This window comes from Amblyraja radiata, chromosome 39 (assembly GCF_010909765.2).
Source record: "Amblyraja radiata isolate CabotCenter1 chromosome 39, sAmbRad1.1.pri, whole genome shotgun sequence".
Lineage (NCBI taxonomy): Eukaryota > Metazoa > Chordata > Chondrichthyes > Rajiformes > Rajidae > Amblyraja > Amblyraja radiata.
In genome coordinates, this window is record NC_045994.1 from 16637721 (window position 1) to 16665471 (window position 27751).

General features: G+C 45.4%; 1 protein-coding gene across 1 annotated transcript in view; it reads right to left on the reverse strand.

Annotated features, from left to right (window-relative positions):
- bmp1 (bone morphogenetic protein 1) overlaps positions 1–27751 on the reverse strand; it is a 107288-nt gene that overhangs the window by 67601 nt on the left and 11936 nt on the right. The window contains exon 2 of the mRNA XM_033013645.1: positions 6262–6372. Coding sequence (XP_032869536.1) covers positions 6262–6372 — 111 coding nt within the window. The remainder of the gene's footprint in view (positions 1–6261; positions 6373–27751) is intronic.

Here is a 27751-nt window from a genome sequence, read left to right on the forward strand (position 1 = left end):
CAACATGGCCTTGCCAGCGTCCTGTGGGTTTACACAACAGCGAGAACACAGTTGATGGGACCACAAACCTAGAGATGGCTGTGGACACGGATGGCTCTCTCTATGTGTCCCGTTCCGATGTGGGAGAGTTTTATAAGGAGCCTTGGAACACAGTCTGGTAGAGGTCAAAAGCAGATTCGGAACATCGCCATGTCTTGAGTCATTCTGAAATCAGAATGTTTGGCAAATTCTGCCTCATCCTGAACTTATAAGAACCTGCCATTCATTCAATGGCAGATATATTGGCTCTTCAATGTGCACTAAATGTCAGTAGGCATTGCCAAGACCAGAGGCACTAGACAACAATATAGTCCAGTCACCTTCACTAGACAGTTTTAAGGGGGCACTAACACCAAGTTGGCGATATGCAGAGTACTGCCCTGCCCACTACAAATTCAGAAGATCAGAAGATTTGGTGTGCCTCACGTCATTGCATGGAACATAGATAAGTACAGCCCAGGAACAAGCTCATCGGCCCACAATGTCTGAGTTGGTCATGATGCCAAAATAAACTCATCTCCTCTGCCTGCAGCTCCCTACATCCCTTGCATATCCATGTGCGTGTATGCATTCTTGAAAGAATCACACCAAGACATGGCGATTTGCAAACTTCCTATACACTTGCACTTAACAAAGTTTAGAGATACAGCGCAGAAACTGGCCCTCCGGCCCACCGAGTCCACGCTGACCAGCGAACCCTGTAGATTAACACTATCCTACACACACTAGGATAGTGTGTGTCTGGATCTAGATCCTCCCCATATCCCCCGACTCCGCTATCTTTAAGAGCTCTATCTAACTCTCTCTTGAAAGTATCCAGAGAACCGGCCTTAGGTTGTGGGCTGAGCATCAAAAATGTGTCTAGAAATCAACTGTTGTCCACTAGTGAAAAAATACTTATGATGAAAAGAATTGTTACGTTTTACTCGTATGAGCTGCTACGAGACATCCACGGACTCCTACGGACATTCTCCGAGTTCGAATCAGGGGAATACTCGGGAGAACTCTTGAATTACCTCGTACAGTGGGACAGGCCCTTTATTATCTGGACACTTAACATTCTTCAAGTCGATCTCTGTTTCTAACACCTGTAGCCCTGGGAAATAAAATAAACGCATTCTTCCAAGAGCAGACAAAACTCTGATCTTCCTAAGGATGTTTAGTTTTATTTAAATTATTATCCACACAGCTGCGATGGAAAGATCACGCTGGCCGTTGCTGGTTGTTCAATTACTCAACAACTTCAAATGGGGAAGGTGGGGGGAGTGGATGAGTTTAACCAAAATAGCATCAAGGATGAAGGGCTTCAATTATGTGGCGAGACTAAAGAAGCTGCAATTAACTTTCGCTGCCCTTAGCAAAACAAGAGGAGATTCAAGAGAAGATAAGACACAGAATGCTGGAGTAACTCAACGGGACAGGCAGCATCTCTGGAGAGAAGGAATGGGTGACGAAGAAGGGTCCCCACCTGAAACGTCACCCATTCCCTCTCGAAGAAGAGTCTCCACCTGAAAAGTCCCCCTTCTCGTAATGAGTTTGTACGTTCTCCCCGTGACCTGCTTGAGTTTTATCCAAGATCTTCGGTTTCCTCCCACACTCTAAAGACACAGAGATCAATTGGCTTTGGTGGAAGTGCAAATTGCCCCTAGCGTGTGTAGGATAGTGTTAGTGTGCGGGGATCGCTGGTCGGCACTGAATCAGTGGGCCTGTATCCGCGCTGTATCTCTAAACTAAACTAAGATTTCTAAGGACAATTAAAAGCAGATTGGTCACCTGATGCGGCACGCCACAACACGTCATTCATTCCTATTTACGCTCACACTCCCAGCTGTTTCACTGGTGATCATTACTTGAATCCACCAGAAGGCTCCGTGCCAAACAGCATGCCATTTTCCTCATGAGAGAAGCCAAGCATTGTGTTCCCAATAGGATAATTATCCCAGTTGTAGACGTCCATTGTCGCTGGTCACAGTTAACACAGAGAGGTTCTGTTTTGCAACGACAAAGGCATTATACCATTGCATCGCATTGCATTTTGTTCCAAGTCTATCGTTGAGGTGAAGCTATGTGCACCGTTAAAACCACGTGGTATAATTGGTGCACAATACCACACCCCAAGGTGGATTTGAGGCTCGCTTTGTGAATTCCCAGGTCAGAAGGAGGTCAAGAGCAGTTAATGACAGATACGAGAGACCGCAAACGCTGGAGCCAGGAGCAAAAATCACAACACAGGAGGAACTGAGTGGATGGAAATGAACAGATAACGTTTCGAGTCGGGTCCCTTCTTCAGACTCAGTAAAAGAACAACAATAACTGAAATAATAGTTCACAGGGTTCTACACGTGTAGAGAAAAGATTTGTGTGGGAAGGAACTGCGGATGCTGGTTTAAACCGAAGATAGACACAAAAAGCTGGAGTAACTCAGCGGGACAGGCAGCAACTCTGGAGAGAAGCAATGGGTGACGTTTCGGGTCGAGACCCTTCTTCAGATTAAAGAAAAGATTTAATAGAAATCCTAGGGGTAACTTTTGTACACAAGGGGTGGTTGGTATGTGCTGTCGGAGGAGGTATTTGAGGCAGGTACTGTCATAACATTCAAGAGACATTTGGACAGGTACATGGATAGGTTAGGTTTAGAGGGATATGGGCCAAGAGCTGGCAGGCGGGACTAGTACAGATGGTCGGCATGGGCATGTTGGGCTGAAGGGCCAGTTACCATGCTGTATGATTCTATGTGGCAAGTGCAATGCCTGTAAGGCCAGATAGAGCTCTATCCCTGCACACCCACACTGCTGTAGGCAGTTACCAAGAGCCCGTGCAGTCACTCTATGTGGAGCAGTTTGTGGACAGAAGTCAACTGGATCTGGACACTAAAGAAAAATGACTTTCCATTTTAAAATTAAATGAAATGCAACATTAAAAGTTTCTCCATGGATAGCGATACATTCAATTAGTACGGGGTCAGAGGTTATGGGGAGAAGGCAGGAGATTGGGGTTAGGAGTGGAGAGATAGATCAGCCATGATTGAATAGCAGAGTAGACTCGATGGGCCGAATGGCTTAATTCTACTCCTATCACTTTTGATCTTATGAGAGGAATCAAAACTGTGTCCTGATTGGGGAAGATCAGCCATGATCACCTTGAATGGCGGTGCTGGCTCAAAGGGCCGAATGGCCTGCTCCTGCACCTATTGCCTATTGTCCATTGTGAGGGTGTGGGGGCAATTGCACAGGGACCGGGAGATATGAGGAGAGTTGAAGGACAATATTGAAGGTGATTGTGAGTTTGAGGCAGCATTGTGGTTTCAAAGACAGATTCTCTGCTGTGTCCCTTTAAGAACTGGTACTTTGGCTACTGCCTGCAACGTGAACAGGGGGAGTAATGCCAGCACACACACTGCGGAGGGAACACTGTGCAGGGGGTCGCAGCGCAGTGTGGCTCCAAATCAAACACTTTGCACTTGTTTGAGTGAGATTCCATCGGCCATTCCTTTTCCCACTTTCCCAGTTGAAGTAGGTGCGATCGTAACCTTCGGCAACTTTCTCTGGTCAACCATACCATCTTGGTTCTTGGTTTCTTGGTTTCTTGGTCCTCCAAAATATTCCAAATGGAATTTAAACTGGAGGTGGTGGAGGGAGGACTTAAGCCAGAAAGGGTTATTGGGAAGAAAGAGCTACTTTAAATTTAGTTGCATCTGGTTGGGTAACTATAGTTGGGTGGAGATTATTCCATGCTTTAATTGTGTGGGGGAAGAACGAATTGCTGTACACATCTGTCTTTGTAGCTGGGATCACAAATTGGATCGAATGCCCTCGTCTGCTCCTAATTGGTTTGGGTTTGGTGTAGGTCTTGTAGTCTATGTCGAGCTGACCATTTAACATTTTGTAAAAACAGGTCAAACGGTGAGCTTCACGTCTGTCTTGGAGAGGGTTCCACCCCGACCAGAGAATTCAGAAGTTTGGTGACACTCGCTTCTCTCTCATAGGTGTTAGTAACAAATCGAGCTGCCTGTCTTTGGACACGTTCGATGGAAGAAATGTTTGTATTTGTGTATGGGTCCCATGCTACAACTGCGTAGTCCAAATGAGGTCTAACGAGGGTGAAGTATAGCTTCTCCTTGTCAGAAGTTGAACAATGAACAATGAAATATTGGTGTCATCGGCAAACTTACTAATCCTGCCCCCCCCCTCCCGTTTCCATCCAAATCGTAAATAAAGACGATGAACATAAGATGCCACGTGAAGCCAGCATTAATCCCTGACCACAGACCGACAATTGGACAACTCCAGTACCAACCTGAAATCTCATCTGTCCATGTTCTCCAGAGATGCTGCCTTACCCACTAGTTACTCCAGCACTTTGTGGCTTTTTAAAAAAAGTAAACATGTATCTGCAGTTCCTTGTGCCTCTAATATTACTCCCGTGTTCCTCCCACCAAGACAATTGACTACATCATCCTGGATCCCAGGTGATCTCACCCACTGGACCAGTAGTCCACCATGCAGTACCTTGACTTGAGCCTTGCCATTGCCTGAGGGAGGATGCCAATTCCCTCCAAGAGTTGACAGATGCATTGATCACAAGGCGTGCGTTTGAATCTGCACTCAGTGCTGTGGTACTTGGTGCAAACATGCTACGTGGCAGCTGAGAAAAGAGGAGGTAACTGTCGAACTGACTCCACTACTCAAGTTAATACTGCAGCTGGCCAACATCTGCTTTGGGCTCTTCCTGCCAAAAGCACTGGAGGTAAGTCGCTGTCCCACAAGACTCATTTCTTTTAATTATTTACAATCATTGCTAATGTCTTTTAACGAACTACAAGCCTTCTATCAGATAAATCATAACTCTACTGTCTTACAGGAAATATGATCTGCAAGAGGCAACATCTATCCTTTGCACTGGCCTGTGCGAGGATTTTGTTTGTGGATGTTTATCTCTGCATTCAACACTCCACACTCTCCCAGTTGACTGTTGACTGTGCCTGAACCCCTCTGTCAGTGGATCACCAACTTCCTGACAGACAGGAAGCAGCACGTGAGGCTGGGAAAGCACATCTCGGACCCACAGACCCTCTGCATAGGAGCAAAGCAAGGCTGCGTACTCTCTCCTCTCCTCTACTCTCTCTACACCAACCACTGCACCTCCACAGACTCCTCTGTCAAGTTTCTCAAGTTTGCGGACGACACAACCCTGATTGGACCGATCCAGGATGGGGATGAATCTGCCTACAGAGGATGTACTTCCTGCGGCAGCTGAGGAAACACACAATCTGCCACAGACAATGATGGTCCAATTCTATACTGCCATCATAGAGTCTGTTCTCACCTTCTCCATCATGGTCTGGTTTGGCTCAGCCACCAAGCACGACATCCGGAGGCTGCAGCGAATCGTCCGATCCGCGGAGAAGGTTATTGGCTGCAACCTTCCCTCCATTGATGAACCGTACACTGCAAGGGCCAGGAAGCGAGAGGGCAAGATCATCTCTGACCCCTCTCACCCTGGCCACAAACTCTTTGCCCTACACCCACTAGGGACAATTCTTACATTTACCAAGCCAATTAACCTACAAATCTTCACGTCTTTGGAGTGTGGGAGGAAACCGAAGATCTCGGAGAAAACCCACGCAGGTCATGGGGAGAACGTGCAAACTCCGTACAGACAGCGCCCGTAGTCGGGATCGAACCCGGGTCTCTGGCGCTGCATTGGCTGCAAGGCAGCAACTCTATCGCTGCGCCACCGTGACCGCACATTGAATGTGCATTGAATTTATGATCATTTGAGGGAACATGAAAGGGCTAATGGCCCTCCAGTGCACTTTTAAATAGCAGCAGACCAGCACTGGTGGCTTGTATCAAAGATCCTATAGCGGAGCAAGATAGACCACTCCTTCCAAATGCAATGGGCTGACGTGTAGTACGCAACGGATCGGAACGTGGGCCTTTTTTTCATCCATTTCCGTAACTCGACCCGACTCTCAGTGTAATCAACGTTGCGGGGGAACAGTCTGTGTTAATAAATTATAATTCTGAAAATGAGGAGAAGATTTTTATCAAAGAACTTTTATTTTTACGAGGATGTTTCCGTAACCGGCTTCCGTCTCCGCACTAGTATCTTTGCTCCGCTACGATGGGATCTTTGGTTTGTATATTGATGTGTGTGTGTGGGGGTTTTGGTGTAGAAATCACAAGTCCGATAGTTTCAAGAGTTCAAAGATGAACCTACCTGAGGAGTGTCCAAAGGTTTGGATTTTGCGATTGTTGAAATCTACAATCCTGTCGATCTTGAATAATTTCAGATCATCTTCATCCAGTGCAATGTCCCCCAGAAAGGCAACTGTAGAAAGAAACAGTGTTTGATGAAAACAAAATCAAGTCAGGCAGCAATTATCTGGCAGCGAGCAGCTCGAGTCTTGGATAGCAGTTAGCAGTTAGTGACACAGGGAACAAAAACAAATTAGAAGGCCAAGGCCATTAATTTAGATTTGCCAAACTAAATGTTGGGCTCTGTACTATCAGCGTCTGATGCTGGCATGGTGCACGGAACGCAGCCACGAGCCAAGTCCTGAGCTATTCAAGCACACTCCACACTCCCACTGCTCTCAGAGTGAATCAATCATTTCTCATCTCCCCCCCGCCCCCATCAAACAACTAAACTCCCAAGTTATAGTCCCAGAATCATTGTGTTGCACGACACAGAGAAGGCCCTTCAGCCCACCTTGCCCATGCCGACCAAGTTGCATTCTGTATCCATCCACGCACTTCATACCCGTATACCTGTACAAAAGTCATCATTGTAAATCCACTTCCATAACTTCCTCTGGCAGCTCATTCCAGATACAGACTGCCCTCTGAGTGATAAAGTTGCCCCTGATATTTAAGTTGCCTGTTAAATTTCTCCCCTCTCACCTTAAACCCATGCCCTCGAGCTTTTGACTCTGCTTCACCTTATCCTCTTAACCCGCTGAGCATCTCCAGCAGTTTTGTCTACTTTCACCTTATCCATGTCCCTTGTAACCTAAGGGAAGTTGTCCCTATCTCACTTTCCTCTCATGGCCTCACATACTTTCATCACGTCAATTAAATGCAACTTTCCCCACTCTTATTCTTTTGTCTTTCTCCATCACAATGATTAGTTCTTGCAACATCTGTGCAACATTCTCGAAAATCGTTTTCCTCCCTGGGCTGAACTATGAAGCTACGGTAACACCATCCATTTGCTTGAAAACATTTTTCTTGTACAGTGGTAATCAGAATAATACTCAGCACTTTAGCGACTATAACTCTAGTTTTGCTTAGTTTATAGATACAGGTCCTTCGGCCCACCGAGCCCGCACCGACCAGCGATCCCCGCACATTAACACCGTCCTACACACACCAGGGACAATTTACACTTGGACCAAGAAAATTAACCTACAAACTTGTACGTCTTTGGAATGTGGGAGGATACTGGAGAAAACCCACACAAGTCACGGGGAGAATGTACAAACTCCGTACAGACAGCACCCGTAGGCAGGATCGAACCTGGGTCGCTGGCGTTGTAAGGCAGCAACTCTACCGCTGTGCCACCTTGCCACCCTCTAGCTTGATCTACAGGCTCTTATATACTATGTCTCCATTATTGAACCATCCTACGGGCCTTCACAAACCTGCCTACATGTGGAGATTAGTGGACATGTCGTCTAAGGTCCAAATGTTCTTCTCCAGTCCTGGATTCCAACCATTGATCGGGCATTTGTTTGACCATCACAAATACATTACCTCTGGACAGAATGTCATTTATCAATTCTGCCTCCTAAGCTAACGCTGTACATCTTCCTGAGGTTTGAAGAAGGGTTTCGGCCTGAAACGTTGCCTATTTCCTTCGCTCCATAGATGCTACCTCACCCGCTGAATTTCTCCAGCACTTTTGTCTACCTTCGATTTTCTAGCTTCTGCAGTTCCTTCTTGAACATCTTCCTGAGCCCATAGCATTCTTCCTAAGTATCAACCCCGATGCAAATGTTCATCTCATTGGCAATTTTCTTAATTGTGGCTCTATATAATTTGCATTCACCACAAGAGGCACGAGTCCTGATATTGTATCTTATGTAATCCCAGAGCCACATAACCCTCCCGCCAATATAACTGGTAGAGTTGCTGCCTTACAGCGCTTGCAGCGCCGGAGACCCCGGTTCGATCCTGACTACGGGCGCTGTCTGTACGGAGTTTGTACGTTCTCCCCGTGACCTGCGTAGGTTTTCTCCAAGATCTTCGGTTTCCTCCCACACTCCAAAGACGTACAGGTTTGTAGGTTAATTGGCTTGGTATAAATGTAAAAATTGTCCCTAGTGTGTGTAGGATAGTGTTAATATGCGGAAGGGTCTGTTTCCACGCTGTATCTCTAAACTAAAACTAAATAACCTGCTGAACTAATTTTGTCTGCAGCAGTCTGCCTTTCACTGTACAGGTACACTTAACCACCACAATAAACACCTCAGACATTCGCCTTAATGACTGCCTGACCTGCAACTTTGTTCAAATTTCAATTCCATTGTTAAAATGATGAGCAAAAGGTCAGAATGGCCTGAGATTCACTGACGATTTGTTCAAATCCCATCTTGCAGATATCATTTGCTGGCACTAGGGCCTGCCTTGCTCTCATCTGAGGTTGTCCACAACTCTGCTCTTCAGTTTGAGCTATAATTAGTTAATATTACCTCCACAAAGCTTTTCAAATTGTCCTTGTACAAGACCAATCTTCATCCATTTTAAATGACTCACCAAAAATCTGGTAATGTTTAAGAAAGAACTGCAGATGCTAGAAAAATCGAAGGTGGACAAAAATGCTGGAGAAACTCAGCGGGTGAGGCAGCATCTGTGGAGCGATGGAATAGGTGACGTTTCTGGTCGAGACCCTGCTTCAGACTGATGTGGGGGTGGGGGGGGGAGGGGGTGCAGGAAGCTGTGAGGTAAATTTGTCATCATCTAACTAGATTACAGGGGCAGCTGAAAGGGGCTGAATGGCCACTTGTCAGGAGATCGCTGCGATGAAGTCTCCCTGGGCAGAACCTCAAACACAATGTTGAAAAAGATTTCATCTTTTATTATCCAGACACTAACATTTTACAGATGGTAAAGAGTTTGACATCTAGTTTCTGTAATTTGATTTGTCTGATCCCTGTAGGCTGACAATTATTTCAGAGACAGCATTTCTCAGCCACATTCAACTATTCTGGTTTAGTGTAGATGGTGGTATCGAGTTGGACTTTCCACATTCCAGGGTAGAAAGCATAAGCCCCTTTAAAATATCACGGAAAATAATAAGTACTGAATTCTTGACTTGAAATAATGCTGTAATTTATTACAAGTATATTATGGTGCAACATAACTCTGGTAATTAACCATTTCAGACTGGGTGTGGAAAGATATGAAGTAGGTCTTTTATTTTCTGATCTGTTTTTTCTATTCCCCTTTTTTTTTTACTCTTCTTTTCCCCCTTTTGTATATATATTCCTTTTATTTGCTCTTCCTGTCTTTATTTCTACATCTCTATGAGCTCTTTCCCTCTATCTATCCACAAATTTCCAATTGTTAACTTTTGGGGCCTACACATCACTATCATCCTTAATCTCTTATTCTTTCTTTGTTTTCTTGCGTCTATTATTTTTATATTGTTAAATTTAAAACAAGAAGTTGTACACGTGATGTATTATGTGATATACCATGATTTATACGAGTATACAGTGCTTCTACTAAAAATAAAATAAAATAAAAAAATAAATAATGCTGTTACAAGCAGCAAGTTGATCCCAAAAATATATATATATTTTTTTTTTTAAATATTTTATTTTATTAGTTACAGAGAAAGGTTGAACAAGTTAGGGCTTTATTCTTTGGAGCGCAGAAGGTTAAGGGGGGACTTGATAGAGGTTTTTAAAATGATGAGAGGGATAGACAGAGTTGACGTGGAAAAGCTTTTCCCACTGAGAGTAGGGAAGATTCAAACAAGGGGACATGACTTGAGAATTAAGGGACTGAAGTTTAGGGGTAACATGAGGGGGAACTTCTTTACTCAGAGAGTGGTAGCTGTGTGGAATGAGCTTCCAGTGAAGGTGGTGGAGGCAGGTTCGTTTTTATCATTTAAAAAAAAATTGGATAGTTATATGGATGGGAAAGGAATGGAGGGTTATGGTCTGAGCGCAGGTATATGGGACTAGGGGAGAAGATGTGTTCGGCACGGACTAGAAGAGTCGAGATGGCCTGTTTCCGTGCTGTAATTGTTATATGGTTATATGGTTATTAGAAGTAAGTACAGTCATATGGCACCAAAGTGCCTAATATATATTTTCATAATACATTTTATGTACAGCTTCTTATTTTTTTTTTGTTATAATAAAGAAAAATAAGAATAAGAAAAATAAATTAGATAGCAAAGGATAGAAAGACGTGAGATATATAGTGTGTGAAGAAGAAGAAAAAAGAAGAATGAATGAAGAAAAGAAAATAGGAAAAAGAGAATAAGACATAAAGAAAAGAAGTAAGGAGATCATTGTTTATAATCTTGCCCAACCCTCGTCCAGTCCTGAAACAGTTATTTTTTACAATTGTGTTGCACCATATGATTCCAAAAAGACGACAAATGGAGACCAACTCGTTATGAATTGGTCTGATTTATCCATTAGGAGGAATCGCATTTCCTCAAGATGTGCGGTGTCCAAAAATATAATGGGAGTTTCGCAGTCTTACCAACTCGCAGGAAGTTTATACATGTGGCAGTGTTGGCATTAATAGACCAGATAGAATGAAACTGCTGAACAAAAGGCCCTGATGTGAAATATATTTTAGCCAGCCTTAACTCCTAATGTTGAAGATCAACTATTCCAATTTGGGATTATTTTAACAATTACCTTTGCAAAAAACAAAGTTGACTAGGCTGGGACTCTATTCCTTGGAGCGCAGGAGGATGAGGGGTGATCTTATATAGTACAAGATAGAGGAATAGGTCAGGTAGATGCACAGAGTCTCTTAATGGTAGGTAGACAAAAACGCTAGAGGAACTCAGCGGGTGAGGCAGCATCTGTGAAGACGACCGGGGGACATAGGTTTAAGGTGAAAGGGAAAGGATTTAATAGGAATCTGAGGGGTAACGTTTTCACACAGAGGGTGGTGGGTGTATGCTGCCTGACCCGCTGAGTTACTCCAGCACTCTGTGAAACGTCACCTATCCATGTTCTCCACAGATGCTGCCTGACCCGCTGAGTTACTCCAGCACTCAATGAAACGTCACCTATCCATGTTCTCCACAGATGCTGCCTGACCCGCTGAGTTACTCCAGCACTCTGTGAAACGTCACCTATCCATGTTCTCCACAGATGCTGCCTGACCCGCTGAGTTACTCCAGCCCTCTGTGAAACGTCACCTATCCATGTTCTCCACAGATGCTGCCTGACCCACTGAGTTATGGTGCAGCAGCATCTATGGAGCTAAGGAAATAGGCAACGTTTCGGGCCGAAATCCTTCTGGAAATAGGCAACGTTTCGGGCCGAAACCCTTACGGGTTTCGACCCAAAACGTTGCCTATTTCCTTAGCTATCCATGTTTCCTTACCTATTTCCTCACCTATCCATGTTCTCCACAGATGCTGCCTGACCCGCTGAGTTACTCCAGTATATGTGTCCCTTTGAAGAAACAAGGAACTGTGGATGCTGACTTACACAGACTAAAACGCAACTCTTCAGCTTTCACACATTTGATGAGTTCGAGTTGTCAAAGCTTTATGTACTCATGCACGTAATTGTGGATGATCAGCCATGATCACAATGAATGGCGGTGCTGGCTTGAAGGGCCGAATGGCCTACTCCTGCACCTATTGTCTATTGTAATTTAAAGAAACAATGAAAACACAAAGAAAGCGAAGTACATTGAAGCTGAACAAATAATCACTTGGCCAAGGAACATAGACTGTGAAGGTAGACAAAAATGCTGGAGAAACTCAGCGGGTGCAGCAGCATCTATGGAGCGAAGGAAATAGGCAACGTTTCGGGCCGAAACCCTTCTTCAGACTGTGAAGTATTCATTCCTCCAGGCTACAGAAGATTAATACTTTAAAAATCTTTCTACTGCAGACTGGGAAATTGCGCTTTCTACAATACACAAGATCCTTATCAAAAGGGAGCGTAGCTTAGACAGGCTGCGGTTTTGAGAACAAGACCAGACAGTGGATTAAACAGAATGCACTGGCCATCAAACACTAAATGGAACTATTCATGTCTTTTTAACAGTGAGTCTGTATTTTGTGGCAGAAAGGAAGAGAGAGAGAGGAGACTGCGTGAGGCTTGCTCCCACCTGTGCTCTTTGATTAATAAAACATTCCAAAGAGTCTCTTGAATAATTAATAGAAGGTAGACAAAAATGCTGGAGAAACTCAGCGGGTGAGGCAGCACCTATGGAGCGAAGGAAATAGGTGACGTTTCAGGTCGAGACCCTTCTTCAGACTGATGTGGGGGTGTGGGGGGGAGGAGGGCTCCTCACCCGCTGAGTTTCTCCAGCATTTTTGTCTACCTTCGATTTTTCCAGCATCTGCAGTTGTTTCTTAGAAACATCTTGAATAATTAATGGTAGGTTTTTCAGCAGAATGTCACTGAAATTCCAGTCTTGGACCTGACATGCGGTGATATTACAGTCTCTCACAGCCAGCCAGTCAGTTACAGCTGGAATAGAAGCAGTGGACAACCTGGCCTGGAACTATTCACTGAATTTCTACGGTGAATTTCTAACAGGCTGGTGTCACAATTGAGCTGCTCCACAAACTGGTTAATTCACAGCTTGACTGCTCTATTCACCAAGCAACATTCACCATCTCAATAAATGGCACAAAGTGCTGGAGTAGCTCAGTGGGTTCAGCAGCATCTCTGGGGAACATGGATGGGTGAAGTTTTGGGTCTGGATCCCCCCCATCAGATGCTATCTCAATCCCAGGTAATATCCATCCCTTTTCCAGGGCTGATCTACCAAGCAAGTGAAAACCATCACGAAAGAGAAGGCAGAGGAGAATTCTCTGCCTCAGAGGGCGGTGGAGGCAGGATGCTTTCAAGAGAGAGTTAGATAGGGCTCTTAAAAATAGCGGAGTCAGGGGATATGGGGAGAAGGCAGGAACGGGGTACTGATTGGGGATGATCAGCCATGATCACATTGAATGGTGGTGCTGGCTCGAAGGGCCGAATGGCCTACTCCTGCACCTATTGTCTATTGTCTCGGCAACATTGCCTTCAAGCCCTGGAAGACTTGGTCATCAGGCCAAAAATTGTCAAGGATTCCGCCGATGATCATCTTTCCTCAGCTAAATAACTAGTTCTCCTCCCTGGGAAACAGCAACTGAAGGAAGGACATAGCAGCAAGATCACAGAATGTACTCTGTCTGAGTGGGTCATTCCAGCATCCATCACTGAGAGAGGCTTTTGATGCACCAGCAATGACTGGTCTGTTGTATGACTTGACACACTGATCTGTTTTGTAGTCAATGCCTACTATGTTCTGTGTGCTGAAGCAAAGCAAGAATGTCATTGTCCTATACAGGGACACATGACAATAAACTAACTTGAACTTGGTCTGGCCACACTCTGAGGGTGTCAGTAACCGATGGGCAGCCTCTGCTTGAATGTTGTCGAGGTGACACTTTCGGACTGTAAACTCCTATCTCACCAGGGACTAACTTTACTGTAATAATAATAATGGATGGGATTTATATAGCGCCTTTCTAATACTCAAGGCGCTTTACATCGCATTATTCATTCACTCCTCAGTCACACTCGGTGGTGGTAAGCTACTTCTGTAGCCACAGCTGCCCTGGGGCGGACTGACGGAAGCGTGGCTGCCAATCTGCGCCTACGGCCCCTCCGACCACCACCAATCACTCACACACATTCACACACAGGCAAAGGTGGGTGAAGTGTCTTGCCCAAGGACACAACGACAGTATGCACTCCAAGCGGGATTCGAACCGGCTACCTTCCGGTTGCCAGCCGAACACTTAGCCCATTGTGCCATCTGTCGTCCTGTAACATTCTACTGTGTCTTTTCCCTCCCGTATACAATATTTAATATGTAAAAAAATATGTGATTCTGTTCCATTCTGTTTGTTGTTTGTTTGTTTGTTTTTTGCACAAAGTCCACGAGCATTGCCACTTTTCATTGCACTGCACATCTCGTATGTGTAGGTGACGAATAAACTTGACTTGACTTTGACTGCATGGAAGTGTGGTCTCCGTTGGGAACAGCTACCAATAGGCACCCGTCTCCTGACACCCACGGCTCAGGTAATGGAGGAGGCCCAGGACAGAAAGCTCAGTGTGGGGAGGGGAAGGGGAGTTGAAATTGGTGAGCAACCGAGAGATCCAGCGAGCCTTGGTGGACCGAGCACGAGGGTTCGTCGGAACAGTCGCCGAGACTACCCTTGGTCTCGCCTAGATTTCATAAAATATGAACATGTTTGTTGGAATTAAGACATATCAGTGATTGAGCAACAAAGTGAGAAACTGGGTGAAACGGATGTGGTCGGATGAATGCGCATGTGATATTAATTACTTTAGTAAAACTCGGCATGTGTTACTGAAGGAAACATCAAACTGGTTACCAGGTTCACGGACCTATGATTGATAGCGGAGTTGAATCATTAAAAAGAGATGATCTTTTCATGAAGAATAGCCTTCCCTTGTTGCTGACAAACCCTTGGCAATCCTACAGTTTAATTACAGAGGCTTCTGCAGTGGGGGTGTCGGGCCTCTGCTTCAAGGACCACTGCTACCAATCTGTTCTTCATTCTTCCTTGAAAACTTTCCAAAGGGATTATGTCTCATACGCAAATGAGATAGAAGCCAAAACGTCTTTGGAATGCTTACAGTGCAAAGAGGCATGAGCCAGAAAGCTGTCACCATTCTTAAACATCCGATGTAAACTAAGTCCGGAGGCTACATGGTAACATCGCAGTTAACTTACTGGACTTACAGCCGGAGTTTCCCGACCACTGATCCCGGGTCATGAGTTTTTAATTACAAGAAGTGATTAAAGAATCTGGAACTAAACAACCATTACCAGAATTGTGATTGTAAAACAACTGAATGGTCGTAAAACCCATCTATAGTAGTTTTCCAATGTCCTTCTGGGAAGGGAATGTGAAGCCCTTATTTGGACTGGTCTGGTCCACATGCAGTCACAACAGGAACTTCACAGACGACGTCTCAGACTAAGGAAGGGTCCCGGCCCCAAATGTCTTCTTTCCATTCCATCCACAGATGCTGCCTGACCCGCTGAGTTTCACCAGCACACCGTGTTCTGTTCCGTCAACATGGTCAGCTTTGACTTGACATTTCAGGTCCAAGGGCAGTTAGGGATGAACAAGCAATTGCCACAGTACCTCACGAATAAATAAACAACGGAGAAGAAATGAAAATAGTCTGGTTATCTAAATAACACACTATTCTATTTAGCGGTGAAATGTTTAAGAAAGAACTGCAGATGCTGGAAAAATCAAAGGTAGACAAAAATGCTGGAGAAACTCAGCGGGTGAGGCAGCATCTATGGAGCGAAGGAATAGGTGATGTTTCGGGTCGAGACCCTTCTTCAGACTGGTCAATTTAATGGTGCGGTGGGCGAAAGAAAGAAATGCTGTTGATGTGATCACACTGACCACTGGACCCACACCTTCCTCTAACACGCTAGAATTCAGAAGATTGAGGGGGGATCTTGTAGAAGCTTACAAAATTCTTAAGGGGTTGGACAGGCTAGATGCAGGAAGATTATTCCCGATGTTGGGGAAGTCCAGAACAAGGGGTCACAGTTTAAGGATAAGAGGGAAGTCTTTTAGGACCGAGATGAGAAAAACATTTTTCACACAGAGAGTGGTGAATCTGTGGAATTCTCGGCCACAGAAGGTAGTTGAGGCCACAGTTCATTGGCTATATTTAAGAGGGAGTTAGATGTGGCCCTTGTGGCTAAAGGGATCAGGGGGTATGGATAGAAGGCAGGGATGGGATACTGAGTTGGATGATCAGCCATGATCATATTGAATGGCGGTGCAGGCTCGAAGGGCCGAATGGCCTATTCCTGTACCTATTTTCTATGTTTCAATGCGGTGGGATTTTAAATAGCTCAATGTGAAGTTGCAACTTATGGTAGTGGCAGGAGACCTATAAGTATTTAGACTGGAGGAACTCAGCGGACCAGGCAGCATCTCTGGATAGAAGGAATGGGTGACGTTTCGGGTCAAGACCCTTCCTCAGACTCAAGTATTTTCTGGACAGTAAATATGAGAAGGGAAGAGAAACAAAACTATCTGCCATTCCTGACCTGGTCCAAGTAGCTGACTCTTGGTGGAGAGACCTATATTACAGGGGCAGCACAGTGGTAGAGTTGCTGCTGAACAGGGTTCGATCCTGACTACGGGTGCTGTCCGTACAGAGTTTGTATGTTCTCCCTGTGATCGCGTGGATGTTCTTTGTTTTCATCACACACTCCGACAACATGCAAGTATGCAGGTTAGTTGGCATCTATACATTGTCCCTAGTGTGTAGGATAGAACTAGTGAACGGGTGATTGTGGGACGGCACGGACTCGGTGGGCCGAAGGGCCTGTTTCCACACTGTATCTCCAAACTAAACTAAAACTAGATAAATCAAAAGCAAATACCAAACATGTGGAATAAAGTCAGTAAGTGCCAGAGATATTAACCTGACAGAATCTGAAAAAGATTGGGGGTGGATTAGAACAAATTACTGAGAAATACATCAGCATTCCAGTAATTTTGGAAAAGTATAGAAAGGAATGGGGTTAGGGAAAGGAATGAGAATTAACAGATGCTCAACACAAAGGAAAATGAGAAGGAAAGTGTTTGATGGAGAGATCAACATAAAGTATTATTTGATACAGTGTGCACAGGCGACTGGAAACATTTCACAGGAACTCAGTAGCTCTTTCCAAGCGGTGACATTCAGAGATGCTGTTTGACCCGCTGAGTTACTCCAACTAAATGGACCTTGATCTTTTCCATCCTCCCATCCACTATGTCCGCTGACATAACATCATAACAAGTGACAGGGACTTTGCCCAGTTTGTGCCTCAGGTCCCATATGTTTGTCACATTGCTTTGGCCCTCGAGCATCTGTTTGCGCAATTTCAAACAAAGTTCAAAGGGTTTAAAAGAGGCCAAAACACATAAATCTCCCGACAACGATAAAATTGACGAGTCTCAACCCACGTGCAAATTACTGCCGCTCTGCTGCTCCCTTTAAGAGTTCTTCTGAGAAAAAGCCATCCGTGTTTTTAAACTGTTGTCGCCGCAGGGGTCTGTTGCAAACACAAGGCAGGGACAGGGACAGTGCCCCCCCCCCCCCCCCCTTCACACCACGGTTCATTCTTTAGGAGAAGCAGCTGAACACACATCTCAAGTCACCCAGCATCCGCGGTTGCCTGGCGATTGTGAATGGGTCCCGCGACACAGAATGGTGCTGCCGTCTGCCAACTTAAACATCAGCTGCTCGGCAAACGCACGTAGCCCCACTCCGAATGGGGACGCGGGTTTTGTGCCAATGTTAGCACAGGAGGGGAGAAAAACTGGATCAACGCTGGCATTGCTGACCTGAGGCACAGCCAATGCCGATTATCTATCTCCTGTTCCTGGCACTGCCCTTCATCCAAGTCTATTGCACAGCTCTGCAGCTCACTATCCAAAGGCATAAATCAAAGAGACAGGTTATATATCGGGGCCACTGGTTCACTGACCACAGCAGAAAGCCACAAGAGCTCGCTACTTGGAATGAGCAATGTGCATCGTTAACCCACTCCTGACCAGCGACCCATTGTACCTCCACAGCTGAACATGTTTCACAAGCCTCCCTCTTCTCCCCTCTCCCATCAGGTTAGAGGTACTGAAGTGTGAAAACGAACGCACACCTCCAGATTCAGGGACAGTTTCTTCCTGGCTGTTATCAGGCAACTGAACCATCCTATCACCAACCTGCGAGCGGTCCTGACCTCCCATCTACCTCATTGGAGACCCTCGTACTAGCTTTAACCGGATTGTATCTTGCATTCAACATATTCCCTTTATCCTGGGTACACAAAATTGCTGGGGAAACTCAGCGGGTGCAGCAGCATCTATGGAGCGAAGGAAATAGGCGACGTTTCGGGCCGAAACCCTTCTTCAGCCTGAAGAAGGCATTCCCTTTATCCTGTATCTGTACACGGTGGATGGCTTGATGGAAATCATGTATGGTCTTTACACTGACTGGATAGCAAGCAATGATAAAGCCAAAACAAGCAGTGAAGCTCAGCTTGAAAGCCACAAAGTCCTTCAACATCTCCGTCTTGTTATAAATAGCCACTGTGGGCCGGAACTGAGCTCACACACAAACCCATCATGCATGGGGAGTTATCTGCTCCTAGCACTCTACTGCATTTCAGTAGCGTCCACAACCAGATAGCGAGCGGATGGAGGGCCAGAGAAGGGCCAGACGATGTTGTCCTGGGATTCAAGAGTCACAAAGAGTGTTTCATTGTCGTATGTCCCAGATAGAACAATGACGTTCTTAAGGGCTACGAGACATTTTTGGCGACTGCCGGCACCCGTCATAGGTCGTTACAGGTGGCTGAAAATTTTCGACACGTTGAAAATCCAGCGGTGACCAGAACAAGGTACAACGCATTGTGTGACTACTCACGACCATACAGGCGTCACCTCGCGACCACCCTACTCCAACTACAGCATCCTATAATAAATATAGACTCCTTTAATCCTACACAAAGCTGGAATCTGTTTCACACAGTGTACCACCTTGAACTGCCATCGGTGAGGAATGTTTGGACATGCAGTTCAATGCTGTGAAGGTTTCTGCTGATGTCGGCTATTTGTTCTATCGAAATGCATGAACAAGGTCAGTACGGACTCACCTCACCAAATAACCCAACATTCTGAACTATGCCCCTGCAAGCCAGCTGCTTTTAATCAATATTTTCTGAGTACAAGGTAGAAATGAAAGGCTACAGGACTTGTTCAACCCCTGTCACGTCAGGCTTGGAGAATGCTCTGAGCCTTATGCAGCCATTAAAACTTCAAGCTCAGATATTTAATGAATACTGAGAGATTGCCACATACTCGAGGCTGCCTGACCTGGTGAAAGAAGCCCTTATAAAACACACTGCGATAATGACCTGACCCCCACGAGATTTAATCAATGGTGACCTTGACTGACGATGGAATGTTTTGTGTTCGCCTAATATCTCAAGTGGTTTATTATTGCAATAAAAAGATGGCACATCTTGGCGTTGCAATTAAATGTCAGCCTTTGTGGAATTCCCTTCTACAGAGGGCAGTGGAGGCCAAGTCACTGGATGAGTTTAAGAGAGAGTTAGATAGAGCTCTAGGGGCTAGTAGAATCAGGGGATATGGGGAGAAGGCAGGCACGGGTTATTGATTGGGGACGATCAGCCATGATCACAATGAATGGCGGTGCTGGCTCGAAGGGCCCAATGGCCTCCTCCTGCACCTATTTTCTATGATTCTATGTTAAAGCCATGCTTAAGAGCTTGGAGGTGCAAGAGACTGCAGGAACTGGCATCTGGAGCACAAGACAAATGAGCCGATGTGTAGAGTTGTGGAAGTGAAGGAATAGTTGATGTTTCGGGTCGAGAGTCCACAATCGGGATCACCCACCTGTCTCTATCTCCCACTCCACCTGTCCTGTCTGGACCCTCCTGCCCATCATTTCTTGGTCTACCGATTGCCAACTGGCTCCCGTCTCCCCCCGACATCTTTACACCAGTTCCCTTCCTCCTCCACCCCGGAAGCAGGGCTTTGACCCCAACCTTTGGCAATTCCTGTCCCCTCCCCCACCCAGACAGGCACAGATCCTGCTCAACCTGCTGAGTTCTTCCAGCAGATAGGCACAAAAAAAGCTGGAGTAACTCAGCGGGACAGGCAGCATCTCTGGAGAGAAGGAATGGGTGACGTTCGGGTCAAGTCCCTTCTTCAGACAGTTTGTTTTCCCTGTATACAAAGCCCTTAACGGGCTTGCCCCCACCTACATCAAAAATCTGCTCACCCACCACACCACCTCCAGGTCCCTCAGATCGGCCGACTTGGGGTTACTGAATATCCCGCAGTCTAGGCATAAGCTCAGGGGCGACTGTGCCTTTGCAGTTGCAGCTCCTAGACTGTGGAACAGCAGCTTCCCTCTTCCCATCAGAACTGCCCCATCCATCGACTCCTTTAAGTCGAGACTTAAAACTTATCTTTACTCTCAAGCATTTCTTGATGTCCTCTGAGGGGGGGCTGTATGTATGTATTTATGTATGTATTGTTAGATCTATGTACCACTGTATGTAGGACGTTAGTACCTGCACTGATGTAAAGCACTTTGGTCAACGAGAGTTGTTTTTAAATGTGCTATAGAAATAAAATAGACTTGACTTGTATTGGCTGCATTGGTTTTTGTTCAGTATTGTCCCGTGTACCGAGATTCAGTGAAAGGTTTTGTTAGTGTACTGTCCAGTCAAAGCTAATTGTACCAAACATGTGTAAAATCAGGCCGCACACAAGTACACCAGGCAGTGCAGGGAAAAATGCCAGAGTGCAGAATAGAGTCTTACAGCATCATAGCGCTGCAGTTACAGAGAAGAAGTGCAAGGTCTAAAAAGGGGTAGGTTGGAAGATTAAGAACACACACTAGCTTTTGGGAAGAGCATTTAGTAGTGTGATAACAGCGGGGAAGAAACTGTTCCTGAGTCTGGTGGTATGTGCTCTTCAGCTTTTGTATCTTCTGGAGAAGGGAGAAGAGGGAATGAGGAGGTGAAAATGATCCTTGATTGTGTTGTTGCTTTGAGGCAGTGAGAGGTGTAGATGGAGTCGATGGTGGGGGGTGGGGGGGCAGCTCTGTGGGATGGACTGGGCTATGTTCACAAATCTCTGCAATTCCTTGTGGTATTTGGGCAGAAGACCCTGAATTAGGCCTCGCCCTTGTCCCGTTTAATCACATGTCCTATCTGGTTTTAGATTTTGCTCTAGACTTTAGATATACAGAATGGAAACAGGCGGGTTGGCCCAGCAGGTGCACGCCGAGCAACATTCACCCCTCTAGTACTCTAGCACTATCCTAAACACCAGGGACAATTTACACTTAACCGACAAACCTGTACGTCTTTGTGGGCAGAAGCCGGAGACCCAGAGACATCCCACAAGGTCACCGGGACAATGTACAAACTCTGTACATACTTTTTTTTCCCTTCCGCCCACAATATTTAATATGTAAAAGAATATGTGATTCTGTTCCATCCTGTTTGTAGTTTGTTTGGTTGTTTGTTTGTTTGTCTTTTTGCACAAAGTCCGCGAGCATTGCCACTTTTCATTTCACTGCACATCTCGTATGTGTATGTGACGAATAGACTTGACTCGACATACAGCACCCGTAGTCAGGATCGAACCCCCCTACCTCTGCGCCACTGTGCCACCCCTTGATTTGGTAAAGGGATACTTTGCAGTCACTCTGGAGATGTTTGGATCTGCTGAAAGCCTTCTAGTTCCCCCCCCCCCCCCCCCCCCCCACCCCACCCCACCCCCTCCCAAACGCTTTCTGCAAAAGCAATTAAACCCTACAGTTCAGAGTTGGCAGCAGTTGTATAAAGCTCCTACTGACTAGGGGCTGCTGTTCTTACAGAGTCTTGTAAACATCAGCCAGAATAATTGGCATCCTAATGACAGCTAAATCTCAGCTGCTCCTGGTCAGTCCACCCTGCCCATTATATGTGTCTCCTTCCACCGTTACCCTGGCATTAAAGCAATCGATAGATAACGCAGGTAGACACAACCCGAAACGTCACCCATTCCTTCTCTCCAGAGATGCTGCCTGTCTGTCCCGCTGAGTTACTCCAGCATTTTGTGTCAGTTTGCATGGGGCCTAGTTCTGGCAATGGAGGTGGCTCGGAACATAGAGGTCAGTGTGGGAATGGGATGGGCGCGGAAATAGTTAGCAATCCAGCAAGCTTTGCTAAACCCTCTTGGCCTATTGATCTGTGATGAGTTTAAGAAGTGATCACCAGTACCTTACACCTTACCTTCTTCACATGCTTGATCAGTGGTGTTTTATCATTAATGTTTTATTATTATTAATGTTTATTAGTGTTTCCCGAGTCATTCGTAACTGTTACTGTATGTCTGGATAGACTCGGCTTGTACTCGCTAGAATTTAGAAGATTGAGCGGGGATCTTATAGAAACGTACAAAATTCTTAAGGGGTTGGACAGGCTAGATGCTGGAAGATTGTTCCCAATGTTGGGGAAGTCCAGAACAAGGGGTCACAGTTTAAGGATAAGGGGGAAATCTTTTAGGACCGAGATGAGAAAAACATTTTTTTTCACACACAGAGAGTGGTGAATCTGTGGAATTCTCTGCCACAGAAGGTAGTTAAGGCCACAGTTCTTTGGCTATATTTAAGAGGGAGTTAGATGTGGCCCTTGTGGCTAAAGGGATCAGGGGGTATGGAGAGAAGGCAGGTACAGGATACTGAGTTGGATGATCAGCCATGATCATATTGAATGGCGGTGCAGGCTCGAAGGGCCGAATGGCCTACTCCTGCACCTATTTTCTATGTTTCTATGACATGTTGTTACTTGTGGGCGGAGCACCAAGGCAAATTCCATGTATGTGAATACTTGGCCAATAAACCTACTTACTTACAAACTTTTCCTTTTCAACTGTGTTTCCTTTCTGGTTTGAAAGTTACTTTCACGATTCCACAATCCTTTAGTTTTTAAAGTTAAGTCTAGTTTATTGATGGCGTGTTGAGCGAGGGACAGCGAAAAGCTTTTGTCTGCCTGATCTACAGTCAAAGAATATAATACAACTCGGGTTTATTTTGAATCTCAACTCGTTTGTGTGTGTGGGGATTGAGAAGCAAATTCATTTCTAATCCCCCAAAAAATCACCGAGGAAGGTGGTGGGAGGGTTATGGTGGAGAGACGGTAAAAACAGGAAAAGGGGGAAGGTACCATTACAAGGCCAGTGAGTTACCAGGGAAACTGAAGTCATTAGCACGGCATCTCTGTACAAAGAATTTACAGTCTCAAACCAAGTTATTCCTCCAAGATTTCTGATGGTGTTTCCAACTCCTCTTTAGCTCGTTACACTATCTTTCTCTCTACTGCCTCATTCATGTTATCCATCCAAAAATCTTATTCCTCGCATCTGACGCTGTTTTTTTGTTTAAACCTCCCCCAACTCACCTACTACCCCTCTTCACTGCACTACATCAATTCCACAACCTAACCATTTGGCAGTAGATAGACACAAAACGCTGGGGTAACTCAGCGGGGCAGGCAGCATCTCTGGGGAGAAGGAATGGGCGATTCTGTTCATTCATAATTCTGTGAAATAGTCCACTCCTGCTAAATGCAATGGGCTGACGTGTGTAGTACGCAACGGAGCGGAACGTGGGCCATTTCTTCGTCCATTTCAGTAACCCGACCCGACTTTGGATATCCATCTCGCAGTGTTGCGGGGGAACAGATTGCGTGTGTGATGTAGGGTTAGATTCATAATTCTGAAGGAATGGGCAACCCCTTCTTCAGACATCTCGACCCGAAATGTCCCCCATTCCTTCTCCCCAGAGATGCTGCCTGGGGAGAAGGAATGGGGGACATCCGTTGCGTACTACACGTCAGCCCATTGCATTTAGCAGGAGTGGACTATGTCACAGAATTATGAATGAACAGAATTGCCCATTCCTTCTCCCCAGAGATGCTGCCTGTCCCGCTGAGTTACCCCAGCGTTTGTGTCTATCATCGGTTTAAATATAGGTGCTTGTAGACTTGTCAATTAAAAGTTAAACCTATGCCAGCTGTAGGTACTCAGGGCACCAGGTAAGTCGGGACGTTTTTTCCAGGCTGGTCAAAAATGTCCACGAGTGAAAAAATAGCCCCGAGTACCTTGTGCTGGCGTAACGAGCCGCTACGATATATCCACGGACTCGTTACGAACATTCTAGGAAGGATGTCAACAAAATAGAGAGAGTACAGAGGAGATTTACTAGAATGTTGCCTGGGTTTCAGCAACTAAGTTACAGAGAAAGGTTGAACAAGTTAGGGCTTTATTCTTTGGAGCGCAGAAGGTTAAGGGGGGACTTGATAGAGGTCTTTAAAATGATGAGAGGGATAGACAGAGTTGACGTGGATAAGCTTTTCCCACTGAGAGTAGGGAAGATTCAAACAAGGGGACATGACTTGAGAATTAAGGGACAGAAGTTTAGGGGTAACATGAGGGGGAACTTCTTTACTCAGAGAGTGGTGGCTGTGTGGAATGAGCTTCCAGGGAAGGTGGTGGAGGCAGGTTCGTTTTTATCATTTAAAAATAAATTGGATAGTTATATGGATGGGAAAGGAATGGAGGGTTATGGTCTGAGCGCAGGTATATGGGACTAGGGGAGAATACGTGTTCGGCACGGACTAGAAGGGTCGAGATGGCCTGTTTCCGTGCTGTAATTGTTATATGGTTATATGGTTATTCTGCAAGCGTGAATCAAGGGGAAAATTCGGGAGAATTTGTGTAAATAACTCGGGAGAGTGGGACAGGCCCTTTAGAAGCACCCTGGTGTGAAAAGGCCTGAAAAAGATACAAATAGCATCAAGCTGTGACAACGAAGGTAGACAAAAGTGCTGGAGAAACTCAGCGGGTGCAGCAGCATCTATGGAGCGAAGGAAATAGGCAACGTTTCGGGACGAAACCCTTCCGGGTTTCGGCCCAAAACGTTGCCTATTTCCTTCAGTCTGAAGAAGAGTTTCGGCCCGAAACGTTGCCTATTTCCTTCGCTCCATAGATGCTGCTGCACCCGCTGAGTTTCTCCAGCACTTTTGTCTACCTTCGATTTTCCAGCATCTGCAGTTCCTTCTGTAACATCAAACTACCTATGAGACCAGGGATGACACGCAGTCTCCCTCCACAGGAACCAGGTAGTGTCAGTTCTGAATACTAAGAGCCACAAAGCAAATAGTAACAGCTTCCCTGTCTAAAGGAAACTTTTTTTCGGTGACCCAAGATCTGTCCAGGCTTTCATATTCGGAGTGAGATGCAGTTAATTCTCTTTAAGTATAATTTGCCTTCTATATTAAAAACAATAAGATAGAAACATAGACAATAGGTGCAGGAGTAGAGGCCATTCGGCCCTTCGAGCCTGCACCGCCATTCAATATGATCATGGCTGATCATCCAACTCAGTATCCTGTACCTGCCTTCTCTCCATACCCCCTGATCCCTTTAGCCACAAGGGCCACATCTAACTCCCTCTTAAATATAGCCAATGAACTGTGGCCTCAACTACCTTCTGTGGCAGAGAATTCCACAGATTCACCACTCTCTGTGTGAAAAATGTTTTCCTCATCTCAGTCCGAAAAGATTTCCCCCTTATCCTTAAACTGTGACCCCTTGTTCTGGACTTCCCCAACATCGGGAACAATCTTCCTGCATCTAGCCTGTCCAACCCCTTAAGAATTTTGTAAGTTTCTATAAGATCCCCCCTCAATCTTCTAAATTCTAGCGAGTACAAGCCGAGTCTATCCAGTCTTTCTTCATATGAAAGTCCTGACATCCCAGGAATCAGTCTGGTAATGAAAACTAAAGTCCGCTTCCTCTCCTTCAGTAACTTTGGGATTATTATTACTTTCACGGCTCAGTAACTTTCTCACCCACAGAATTGGTGATTCCGACACTAGCAGCAAAAAACTTTCGTCCAAGAATAAATATCTCCTGGTATTCCACGAGGGCTATCCTCTAACCAGAGACAGGAAGCTGGACACGTGGCAAGTCCAGTGGTTGACAGTAATTGCACCAGAGAAATTCCAAATTTTTGTTTTTAAAGTTATGGATTCCCGGAATCTTTCGTGCTAATTATGGGCCGCAGTCTATGAATGTATCCATTTATCTGTGGAAGCCAAAAAACCCACTGACCTTGGGGGATAAAGCTTCTATTCTCTTCAATTAAGATTACACAAGTTTTGTTCTAAAACTCTGTTTTGTTTCACAATACAAATGTAAAATTGCCGCCAGCTTACATAGAAACATAGAAAATAGGTGCAGGAGTAGGCCATTCGGCCCTTCGAGCCTGCACCACCATTCAATATGATCATGGCTGATCATTCAACTCAGTATCCTGTACCTGCCTTCTCTCCATACCCCCTGATCCCTTTAGCCACAAGGGCCACATCTAACTCCCTCTTAAATATAGCCAATGAACTGTGGCCTCAACTACCTACTGTGGCAGAGAGTTCCAGAGATTCACCACTCTCTGTGTGAAAAATGTTTTTCTCATATCGGTCCTAAAGGATTTCCCCTTTATCCTTAAACTGTGACCCCTTGTCCTGGACTTCCCCAACATCGGGAACAATCTTCCTGCATCTAGCCTGTCCAACCTCTTAAGAATTTTGTAAGTTTCTATAAGATCCCCCCTCAATCTTCTAAATTCTAGCGAGTACAAGCCGAGTCTATCCAGTCGCTAGAATTTAGAAGATTGAGGGGGGATCTTATAGAAGCTTACAAAATTCTTAAGGGGTTGGACCGGCTAGATGCAGGAAGATTGTTCCTGATGTTGGGGAAGTCCAGGACAAGGGGTCACAGTTTAAGGATGTCGGGCGTGGATGGGAGTGTGGGATATCGTAGAACTAGTGTGGTCGGGTGATCGATGGTCAGCATGCATTCAGTGGGCCGAAGGGCCTGGTTCCATTCTGTATCCCTAAACAGCCATATTTTTTTAATATACTTCTTCGGGATTCTATTTTGTGATTCTTATTTACCATAAACTTCTCGAATTAGAGGTCTGACAACAAGGGTCCAGTATTTAGGAATCAGATGAAAAGAAAGACTTGCTCTCAGTCGGTTATAGATCTTTGGAAGGTTGACAAAAGTGCTGGAGAAACCCAGCAGGTGAGGCAGCATCGATGGAGCGAAGGAATAGGTAACGTTTCGGGTCGAGACCCTTCTTCAGACTTTGGAATAAATCTTTGGAATCTGCTGCCACAAGAGTATTGATTAATTATAGGTTGATTAGATCATATAACACAGGTACAGAATTAGGCCATTCGGCCCATTAAGTCTACCCCGCCATTCAATCATGACTGATCTATTTTTTCCCTCTCAACCCCATTCTCCTGCCTTTTGCCTTATGCCCCTGTCCCACTTAGGAAACCTGAACGAGACTTTGAGACCCACCCAAGGTTTCCGTGCGGTTCCCGGAGGTTGCAGGTGGTTGCCGGAGGTTGCAGGTAGTGGAAGCAGGTAGGGAGACTGACAAAAACCTCTGGGAACCGTACGGAAACCTTGGGTGGGGCGCAAAGTCTCCAGAGGTTTCCGTTCAGGTTTCCTAAGTGGGACAGGGGGATAAGTGTGCAAGAGATTGATAAATGCGAGGAATACAGGCAAAGGGGGGACCAGATGGGAGGTACAGAAGCAGCCAGAATCTTATAAAGACCCTGTTTATGCAGCACTACAAAGTCATCTCGTTTCATTTTTGTTTGAATGTTCCAATGCTCCTTACACCGAGTGTTATCACAAAGGTAAGATCAGCCACGGAGAATGTCTTTTTAGCGATTGCAATCTTACTGTCACTTCATTTTAAATGTATTTCCATGGCAGCGATGCATGTTGGAACTCTCCACACATTCACACAGCACGAAACAATGTCCTTCTGCTCACCTAACCTGAG